The following is an 11,393-nucleotide window of genomic DNA, read 5'->3' as shown; positions in this document are numbered from 1 at the left end:
TTCGGAGTCGCTCTTTGCAGAACCTCTATCCTAATCTACTTCGCTCAAGAGCCCTAGAAAACCCTAAAACGATGTGGAGGATTGTTCCCAAAACCTCTGGCCCAATCTACTATGCAACCATTTTTGCAAAGGCGGCAACCCCCAAGTTTTATCAGGGAGATGTCATGGAATCATGATCGGGATCGGGATCGCTATCTTCACCTTCTTCTACCAAGATTCGCTGAACAAGGCTTGTATGTGTTTGCATTTCATAAATATGCTGAACAGGGCTTTTATTATTTTATGTTTCTCTACTGCATGCATTTACTTTAGTGCCAAAAATATGGTTTATTTGATATAGATAAGCTCTCAGGAGAAGAAAACTGGTGTTATTGCTCCAAAACATTTTGTGCAGAGAGTGAAGAAACAACATGAGTTTTTTTGTAGTTACATGCATTAGGTATGGTGGCCATCTTAGATGTCTCTACAAACTTTGCTCATCTCTTTTTGGAAGGTAATGCATTTTTTTCCCTTTTTTGGTGTGTAGGATGCACATGAATTCTTGAATTTCTTTTTAAATGAGCTTGTTGATATCCTTGAGAAAGAATCAAATGCTGCAAATGATTCTTCAGAGAAATCATCTCCATCAGAAAAGACTGCAAATGGGCATCACAATGTTCAAGCAAATGGCATCCAAAAAGAGCTTGTGACTACATGGGTTCACAAAATTTTCCAGGTACTCCCTATTGTCTGTTAATCTAGCACCTTATTGAGTAATTTACAGTATGTGCATCCAGGTACTCACAATTTTGTTAATCTAGCACCTTATTTAGTAATTTGCAGAATGTGCATCAGTTTGAAATGGTATTATTTTGCTCTTTGTCCAATTAATTTGGCACTTAGGCTAAAAATTTCTTGTCCGATTAATTTGTGTTATGAAACAATTTTCAGTTGTTCAAGATGTCTGTTTCCTTTGTCATTTTCTTGCAGTATATTAAAAACCCAGAAAATTTTAGTGCTTCTGAAAAAGAGGATTACTGCACCGAACTGGATCAAGGTAACTGAAATCCTTCAACTTGCTTTTATCTAGTCAAAGAATGAAAAGTTGGCATTTATGACTTTGTAATGGCCAATTTCACAGCATAAGAAGCCGAGAGAAGTGCATATGTTTGTGGATTTGCTTCTTCAAGAGGTAAATTTAATTGTATGCTCTTTTAGTTTAAGTTACTTAGATGGATTAATAATATTTTGTTGTATTAATATTTTATAATATAGTTGTATTAATATTTTGAGAAATGAAATGCATTCAAGTTTTCAGGCACTGCAGTATCATTATGAAGATTGAAGATGGGTTACCAAGTCATTTATCCTATAGCTTATATAAATTGTATAAGAGAAATTTTTTCTCAATAGTAATATTTAAAACATTTTTTTTAAAATTTTGCGACGAATAATATCCGTCACTAATATTTGGTTTTGCGACGAAGTATAATTCATCACTAATCCGTCGCTATTTTAGCAACAGATTACATTCCATCGGAAAACCAAATCCGTGCTTGTTTAGCGACGGATTAGAGATGGATTAAATCTGTCGCTAACCCATCACTAATTAGCGACGGATTAACGACAAATCAGTTCTGTCGATATTTAGCGACTAGGATTATGCAATGGACGCTATCCATTGCTAAGCCATCGCCAATCTGTCGCTAAACATATTCAGTGATGGATAGCATCCGTCGCTAATTTAATAAGTTTGGATTTATATTTAAATTTAAAAATTCTAAGCTTATTATTATTATGAAAAATTCAATGAATATAGATTCTGCATATATGTGTGATGGTTTGTGTCGATTAAGAACCAAATTCCAAATTCGGGAATCTCACTCAATTAAGAACACAATGATTGGCAATAAACCTGGCCTAAAGGATGATCAATCCTATCTGCTTTGGCATCGAATGTTAGAACATATCTCGAAAGAAAGAGTCCAAAGACTCATGAAAGAGGAAATCCTTGGATCCCTTGATTTTACGAATATAGAGCTATGTATTGACTGCATAAAAGCTAAGCAGTCCAACACATATAAGAAAGATGCCAAACGTAGCAATAAAAAGTTAGAAATAGTGCATACGGATGTGTGCGGCCCTTTTTCATCGTGTTATACGGGTGAAAAATATTTTGTCACCTTTATAGACGATTACTCATGGTATATGTATCTCTACTTATTATTTGAAAAATTAGAAGTCTTTCAAGTTTTCAAGGACTTCAAGAAATAAGTAGAGAAATAAACCGATGAAGTAATTAAGGTTGCCAGGTCTGATAGAGGTGACAAATATTATGATCGTTTCATTGAGATGAAATAAAAAGAATGACCATAAGCGCGATTTCTAAAAGAAGAAGGTCAAGCGCTATTTACAAGAAACAAATGACTATATGTTGACCTACAGAAAAGCTGACCACCTAGAGGTTGTTGGATACTCTGATGCAGACTTAAGAGGGTGCATTGACAATAGAAAATCCACTAATGGATATATTTTCCTACTAGCGGGTAATGCTGTATCGTGGAGAAGATGAAAGCTGTCTACCACTGCTGCTTATACCATGGAGGCAAAATTTATTGCTCTATACGAGACTTTGTCACAGACCATTTGGATAAAAAACTTCATTATAGGTCTTGTGGACTCTATTGAGAGACAACTAAAGATCTTTTGTGATAATGAAGCAGCCGTGTCTTTTTCAAATAACAACAAGAGCTCAACCTCGTGTCGACACATGGAGTTAAAATACTTTATTGTTAAAAAAAAGATTGAGAATCATCAGGTATGTATTGATACAATTGGGATGAAGGAAATGACTGTGGATCCTTTTACTAAAGGGCTAGCACCGGGATTGTATTCTCAACATGTAAAGGAGATGGGTCTTTATAATTTCTTGTAATGTATGATAATACATTTTGTGATCACATTTGTGTATATATATTTGATTCTCTATGACTTTGTAAATTATAGATTTTTGTATAAAGGATATCTCATATGAGTTAAAGAGAATAACAAAGTAACAATATTAAAGGACCAATAAAATAGGTAAGAGACCAACCTATTCATAAATATAATTTTAAACATGCTTAAGCACTGATGGTGAATTGTAGTGTAGTACATAGGATATGACATTTCATAAAGGAGTGTTCATTTTCATGACTCATTTGATTCATCCTTGTGATAAAGGGTAGCATGTGAACCGACATGAAGAATTAAATCGAGATAACGGTATAAACCTCGATTTAATATACTTTTAGTGTCAATGGGTCAAGTGAAAGAATGTTGGACATTTGGATCCGGGTTCAACCTATTGGGTGACCCGGTTTGACATTAAAAGCATAGTGGGGTAGTGGGCATGATAGTGGAGGGCAGTTAATGCCATAAGGGAGGAGGTTACATGAATGTGGAATGTCCACATTCACTGTACCTCCTCTCCCTCCTCCACTATATAAAGGGCTGACTGGTTGCATTGGATGATGAGAAACCATTATCATACAGTATCAGCCACAACCTAGCCTACATTCAGTTCAATGAGTTCAGGGTCCTGCTCACCATCAACCTTAGGCCTGGGCTCATCGTGGGCGTCGACCGGCTGAGGAGAAGGCCGAACACATGCACTTGCAAGCCATGACAACCATAGGTATACTTTGTTTGTTTGTTTATATAGGGATTGCCAACATTCCACTCTGAATCCCGATATATTTGGCTGTTCTGGATTAGAATCGTTTGCATCCTTATAAGGCAAGAGGTTTAACTCTTCAACATCCAAATGAGAAAACCTGTGCACTTAAGATATCTTTTGAGGAGCCCATTTAGAACAATGAAGAAGGAATACGCAGCTTGGTCGACCCTCTTATAAAAAGTGATCTTCTCCCAAAAAAGTTTCAAAAAGAATATACATGTGGGTTAGTTGACCCCAGCAGAAATCATGCATGCCTTACCCATTGCCTTCATGATTTACTTGACCTAGCTAGACCTTGCTTAATTGTAGTGGTTCATGTTCAAAAGAAAGAGGATCGTAGACCGTTGGGTTTTCATGATGGACGGCCTTGATAACCAGGATTCATGAAGTTTCACTCACCTCTCTATATTATGGGTTGGCCCCTGAAGCCCATAAATCTTGCCAAGGCAGAGTCTTATTATTCACCAAGTGCTTGTATTAACTTGGTTTCAACTCAAACAGCCAAGCTCCACATGACACCTAAACCGGGTCCTATCTTTGTTCTTGCTCTTTTTTGATTTATTTCTGCCTTTCTATTTCATACTTATCAACTTAAGATATGAGAACTGGGGAAACTTAAACATTAATATTCTGAAATTTGGGTTGGGTCCACCAAAGATCATGTGTCCAAGAAAGTTCCATTGGTTCCTTTTTCCCCTTCAAAGTGAGGAGAAAAAAAATACAAAATTCATAAAATCTGAAAACAAAAATCGAGGCAGTACGAGCCATATATATATATATATATATATATTTGATTTTGTTGTTCTACTGCATATTTTGTAAAACAAATACAACAAACATTCTTGATGAAGAGGAACCCTCACCGAAGAGAGGAAAACCCCGGATTGTGCCCCACGACAACCCTGCCTTACGTGGCCCACCTCTGAATGCTAGGGACACACCTTTGCGCCAGCAGGGTAGGGTTTAATCTGGTGCCTTCATCTAAGCACCCTCTCAAAGACAGTGCACCAGTGGGGATTGATTCGGTGCCTTCATCTCAACACCGGTGGGATTTGATATGGTTCTAGGCTTCACATGTCCAGGCAAGACAGGTGTGAAGAACTTTTCCACCTGGAACCAGTCCACTGATGACCCCTGAACCCACATGGTCTGTGAGGACTTCCTGCCTTGTGACAGGAATGCCATTCCCTTGGCAATGGAACTCTACACACTATACAAACACTTGGTAAAGGGCCTCCACAGCCCTGCACCCACGGTCTCCACAATCTCCACTTCAAGAAGATGTGATAATGGAAGAGAGAGAGAGAGAGAGAGAATCGAGAAGAACACAGCCGCTGCCCCCTTAAAACGACTGAGAGAGAGATACGGGAGACGTGGGGTTGGAGAGTCCCACGTTCTCACTTAACTAAAACAGGAAAGAAGGTGAAAATGAGAGGGGTGAAGGTGACGAAGAGGAGGGCTGTGGTACGAATCATCTTCGTGTTTGGTTGGTGGTGTCTGATCTTGTGTGTGTCTTAACATGTGAGTTTTAGATGGAGGGGGAGAGGACAGACAGGGGTATTTATAGATAGTGATCTCTGGTGACTGTTTCGCTTTATTGATAGTATCTTTATATCACTTTCTTGTTTGATGCATGTTGGTCAAGTATTCAAATGTTAAATATTCAATTCAAGGCCTCTCTCTCTCTCTCTCTCATGCTGGAGCTTGACCAAACACAACCCTGCCCTTTGTGATATCAGGTTGAAAAACTTGATGCCATTTTGGAGTTTGGATTTGAGCCGGTGTCCACATTGATGATATGGGTCAAAAAGCTCAAGCGATCCAACATATAGTATTCTATAAAATAGCTTTTTCTCATGGAATCTATGATAGAGGTTGCCTTAATATGTTTTTCTATAGAAACGAAAATGACGTTTGAATAGTCAGCCCTGTTGGCAATTCTTATAATGCTGCTATGTGACAGCTCTGGTTTAACGATTTGTAGATGGTGTGGGCTTAGGTTTGAGCAGTACATGGTGTGGGTATTCGTCAAATTAGTACTAGCGCTCTAATTGGGTTGAACCCGTGTCAAACCTTAGTGTGCAACTTGGGAATTGAACACCGGTTAAAATGTTTTTTTTTGCTAGATTTTCAAAAAGTTACCTTCTTATTTAGCAATTTTTAGAGAAAATCACTATTATGTTTAGCAAATTCTTAAATTGCTGGTAACTCTTAAAAATCATCACTAAAGATGTTAATGTGCAAATCCGGTTCCGCTCATCTCCTATGTCATCTTCCATCTTTATACCCATCTAAATCTTATTGTGCAAGTGATTTTGATCAAATCTCACCTTACTGATGGATTCAGCAAGGTCGATTTAGTAGGAATCAACCCTTAGATCGTATTGTTCATCGAAAAACAAAAATTTGTCTTTTGTCAACAGTTTATTTTCATATCACCAGTCGGATTTCATCTATTTAAATATATATCTTTACCTAATGAGGGACGTAGATCACATCCATGCAATCGGATTTATTGAAATCCCAAGGAAGGGTGTGAAGATAATCAGGATGACATTGCTTGTGTTTGGCAAACAAGCCATGGTTTGCGTGTCAAGTTTTGGGTGAAGGAGACACCTTGAAAAGTACTCAGCCTCATCATTGGATCACATCTGGTGTCAGGTGGACCTCCCATAAGTCCCATTCATGTGCATGTTTAGCCTTAAACAACTGCCAGGCAGTTGGATTTAGACCCTTCAATTAATTTTCCAATATTGCATGGCTGTCTGCGAGGTGTGGCCGAAATATGTAGCCCTTGGTCCATACTCAATAGTGGACCCTGCCAATTATTCTTACAAATCGTTTAGGGTTATTTTTACATTGGAAAGTTGCAGGTCTTAATTGGAACTCCGGTCGGGTATAAAATTTCACAAACAATACCCAGGTCCGTGTATTAATCGGACCTTTGGATCTGGACCAGGGTGTTAATCGGATCCCTTTTATTTGTTGTGGCATTCTTAAAAGTTGATATAATACTGTAAAAGTTCGTTATTATCCACATATATATGGCTTATATTTAAAGTATTTCAAATTCATCACAGTGTCAAAAAACTTTGAAGATTTGTAAGTTTATCTATATGCTTATATATATATTTTAATTCATTTAGACAATTTTCGCTTGCTGAGAAAAGTCGTACGTTTGTATCACGGACAAGCAAACATGCTTAGGTCAGTCTTAAGAGGGAACACATTTCCATGTCAAAATTGGATGGCAGGTTAGATGGCCAAAACCTAACCCCCCTCCCCCACCCCCAGCCGCTCTTCATAGAAGGAAAGACTAGAAAAAAGGGGTTATAACATCTACACAGTGTCATAGAGGCACAACAAAAAGGACACGACACGAGACAAGCCAATATGTATAATTAAGCTTCGATTTAAGAATAATGTGCAACAGGACACGACACGGGAGTAAATTGTAGTGTCTATATATGTGGCAGAGATCATTAATTACTGATGAAGTAGATGAATATTATCAACAAGGGCTGATGCGCGCGCTCTCAAATTAACAGCGTAGGAGTAGGACCATATGAGGTACGTACACGCCACGAAATTTTGGAAAAATTGAGCACGGTCTGAGTCAAGGACCAACCCTTGTTTAGGGCCAAAGAGTGAGCCTCCTCTGAGTACCGGTAAGACATGAAATGTGAGGACTGGGATTTGGATCAGGCATAAGGGAATTGGACTCATGTCCAATTGATCTGCTTCGCTCTGTTTTTTTTTTTTAATTAATGAAGATATAATGGATCCTATTTTAAAATCTATCAAACTCATCTTTTTTTCACTTGAGCATTCACCGATATTAATCAGTGACCAAGTTGCACTAAGATTGGATCCGAATCCGAATCCGACCCATTTAAGACTGTAGTAATATATAATTTGAGTAATACCCACACGTCATGCACGTATTGCACCTGAGCTGTCGTCAATCATCTATCATTGTGAAGAGGGTTGACTATTTGAACGCTATTAAAAAAAGCTTACTTAGGTAGCTTCTATCATTGCTTCCATGGGAAAAATAAATAAATATTATATATGTTGATTAGATCGGACCTTTCTTTCTTGGTGTTGACCCGATATCATAAATGTGACTAGACCAAGGATTAAGATTTTGCTGACCGTTGGTTCAAATTCCACGTGTAAATTGGCATCTTGTTTTTTTCAGGAAACCAAACCAGGGAAGACGACCAAACCGAGTCGACAGTGGCTTCAAAAAAAGATGTTTTGAAGCCACCATGCAATCCTTTTCCTTATATATATACCTGCCCTCTCCACCTCCATCTAAACTCACAAGATCAGACACCACCAACCAAACACGAAGATGATTCGTATAACCACAGCCCTCCTCTTCATCCCTCTCTTCTTCACCTTATTGATCCCTTCCTCTTTCTCCCAAGACCTCACTGCCTCCATCACCCCTGACAATGCCTGTAACCTCACCTCCAACCCTTCCTTCTGTGAGTCCCTCTTACCCCAACAATCACTCACTACCCTCTCCGGCTACGGCCGATACCTCGTCAAGAAATCCCTGGATCAGTCAGCCACGTTCTCTTCCCTCATAGAACAAACCATAAGGGACAACGCCACGCTCACACCCCAGGCAGCAACCGCACTCAATGACTGCCTCCTCTTATCCCAACTCACCACCGACTTCTTGCTTTCCTCCCTCTCCACCCTCAACTCCAATGACATCACCAACCTGCCCAGCGACCAAACCGACTTGGTGCACACCCTGCTGAGCGCCATCGTCACCAACCGTCAGACATGCTACGATGGGCTCACCCAGGCATCCTTCTTGGATCGCGGCCACAAAATCTATGCCCCACTCGTCAATGGGTCTCAGCTTTACAGCATCTCCTTGGCACTGTTCGCCCACTCCTGCTCATCTAAGAACAAGAAGGCCGACCCTGGCAGGCAATTGCTTGACGAGCTCAGAGTAGCTGGGAGCGACGGCACCCCTCGCTGGGTCAACAGGCGCATCTTCCCATCTAGCTCCGGTAGGAGAATGGCTCTGCAAACGGTGGGCAGCGTCGTGGTTGCCCAAGACGGAAGTGGCAATTACCGCAGTATTAGCGCGGCCATTGCTGCAGCTCCGGCCAACAACGACGGTAGCAAGGGATACTACGTGATCCACGTAAAGGCGGGTGTGTACCAGGAGTACGTGACCATTCCCAAGAACAAAAAGTACATAATGATGACGGGAGACGGGATCGGAAAGACCATCATCACCGGTCAGCGCAGCGTCGTAGACGGCTCGACCACTTTCAATTCTGCAACCCTAGGTGAGCTCTCGCTAGCTGAGGCTTTACATTCCAAGCGATGCATTCGCTCTTAATTTTTTTTTTATATCAAATACATGTATGGGGCCGAAAGACTGCTTCTTCATGGGTCTTTAACTAGATAAAAGAAATAATTCTCAACCAAATTCCATGCTAATATAACACCAAAACTTGTGATTGTGCAGCCGTACTTGGTGAAGGCTTCGTAGCAATTGGCATCACAGTCCGCAACACGGCAGGTCCAGTCAAGCATCAGGCAGTGGCGGTCAGAAATGGAGCCGATCTCTCCACATTCTATCAGTGCAGCTTCGAGGGATACCAGGACACCCTCTACACCTACTCCCTCCGTCAGTTCTACAGAGAGTGCGACATCTACGGCACCGTCGACTTCATCTTCGGCAACGCAGCGGTCGTCTTCCAAAACTGCAACATCTATGTCAGGCTGCCTTCTTCAGGGCAGTTCAACACGGTCACAGCTCAAGGCAGAATGGACCCGAACCAAAACACGGGCATCTCCATCATAAACTGCAACGTCTTGGCTGCTCCTGATCTCTCTGGGCATCCCAATGTCAACACCTATCTGGGTAGGCCATGGAAGCAATACTCAAGAACCGTGTTTATGCAATCCAATCTTGGTAGTTTGATTAACCCTGCTGGTTGGTCACCATGGTCCGGTAATTTTGCTCTGAGCACCTTATACTATGGGGAGTACAGCAACCGTGGCCCTGGTGCGGCTACTAGCGGGAGAGTCAAATGGCCTGGATATCATGTGATGACGGCAAGTGATGCCAGCAGCTTCACCGTGTCCAATTTTGTGCAAGGAGATGTTTGGCTGCCCAAGACTAGTGTTCCCTTCACGGCCTGATCGGTTTGAAGGACAAGGAAAATTTCACCAATACTGTGCTTGGACCGTCACAATTCAGAAGCATTCTTTTTGGAGGATAGTAAAAAATAAAAGACCCTTGATTTGTTTATTATTTTTTTTTATTTATGTCTCAGAGGGCGCAAGCCTTCTTACATTTAATTAATTTGTTGTAATACAATTTGTTGAGGAGTGGAGTATGCCACCTTTGTTTTTCTTGTTGAAGTGTATACAGGACTAGCTAGAATTCTTAAATGTACAATGTCTTGTATAATTAATTGATCTCATTAAAGTAATCGTCGGATTTTATTAAAATTCGTTGTATTTCGTTAACTAATTTCCTGTCTTTTTGCTCATAAACCATAACGTCCTCCGTCTTCGCATCTAATTCCATATTAAGTTAGAGGCAAAGAATCCAATGCCTATGTTCATACAGGCCACCAATGGTGGATGTGCGGGGCGATAAGGACTTCTCTTAAATTGTAAGCCTTGTGCCAATTAGGGTCTAAAGAGTGCCAAATGAAACTGAAACAGTTCTTCACGTAGACGCATCACAAAACAGGTGCAAGGTAGACTCCTCCGCGCAATGACATAAGACACATCTACGTACTGGACAGTCTAAAACCATGTCTCTTGGGCACTACGTCCTTCAACAACGTCTCATGGAGGATTAACCAGGCGGTGGTGGATCCTCGAATTGGGAACATCTGGTCCCAGAGAGCTTCAGATGGGACCCATATCATGCTTGCTGACCCTAACATACGATTGCAGGAGTTGATGCTAAATTAGCCGTCAGAGGTGTGGTTCTAGCAAGACTGGTCAAGGGCATTAAATGGGGTAAGAGGGGAGAGGTCCTTCATAAGGCAAATCCATTGTTCGAACCCCTCAATTAATGAAGGGTTTCTATGAAGCTAAATATCCCAGCCAATGGCTTGGATTCAGCTAGAGGTGATGAAATTTTCTTTTCCTCTCGCAACCCAATATAAAGCCAGGTACACGTCCTCCAGGCAGCCTACCTTCAACCAACCATCATCCGACTCACCATTATCTTGGTAATTATTTTCTATAAATAATTACACAAGCTAACGAGGAAAAATTTGGGAAGAGAGTGAGCTCCCTCCTGCATGAGGATGAGGATAATATGGATATAATGAATACATTTCAGAATTTTCTCGTTTGCAAAGAAATCCTGAATTGAACCATATATATCCTTAGAAATAATGGACCAAAATGATGTGAAAAAGCTACATGGGAATCAATCGGGCCATGGGGAGCTATCACCATCAAGTCTAAAGACTGTTCTTAATACTTCTTCTAAAATGGGAGAGCAAAGCGCTTCATTCTTGACATGTTAGACCAGGAGTTCCAACATGCCATTAAAGGGGCTACTGTCCTCTGAAGTGCTGAAAAATCAATGGCCTCCCTAAAGATGTCAAGTCTCTCAACTACACTGGATCTATCCTCCTTCTTGAACCAGTGAATATGCTTGTGCTACATGTTTTGATTGGACATAAGGTGA

The 11,393-nt window shown here is 40.6% G+C and overlaps 1 protein-coding gene across 1 annotated transcript; it reads left to right on the top strand.

Moving 5' to 3' along the window:
• The first annotated feature begins 8,022 nt into the window (after positions 1-8,022).
• Positions 8,023-10,189, top strand: LOC149820535 (pectinesterase-like). The gene is made up of 2 exons (XM_089982962.1): positions 8,023-9,015; positions 9,198-10,189. Exons 1-2 carry the CDS (start codon positions 8,055-8,057, stop codon positions 9,875-9,877), a joined length of 1,641 nt encoding a protein of 546 aa, XP_089839088.1. The 5' UTR covers positions 8,023-8,054; the 3' UTR covers positions 9,878-10,189.
• The last annotated feature ends 1,204 nt before the right edge of the window (positions 10,190-11,393 follow it).

This window comes from Nuphar pumila, chromosome 12 (genome assembly GCF_984573655.1).
Source record: "Nuphar pumila chromosome 12, dmNupPumi1.hap1.1, whole genome shotgun sequence".
Lineage (NCBI taxonomy): Eukaryota > Viridiplantae > Streptophyta > Magnoliopsida > Nymphaeales > Nymphaeaceae > Nuphar > Nuphar pumila.
The sequence above is the reverse complement of the archived record's forward strand: the minus strand, read 5'-3'. Positions and strand labels throughout refer to the sequence as shown.

Coding starts and splice junctions, on each gene's coding strand:
- LOC149820535 (XM_089982962.1), top strand. CDS start 8,055: ATGATTCGTATAACCACAGCCCTCCTCTTCATCCCTCTCTTCTTCACC. Junction 9,016..9,197: donor TTTCAATTCTGCAACCCTAG/GTGAGCTCTCGC, acceptor GTGATTGTGCAG/CCGTACTTGGTGAAGGCTTC.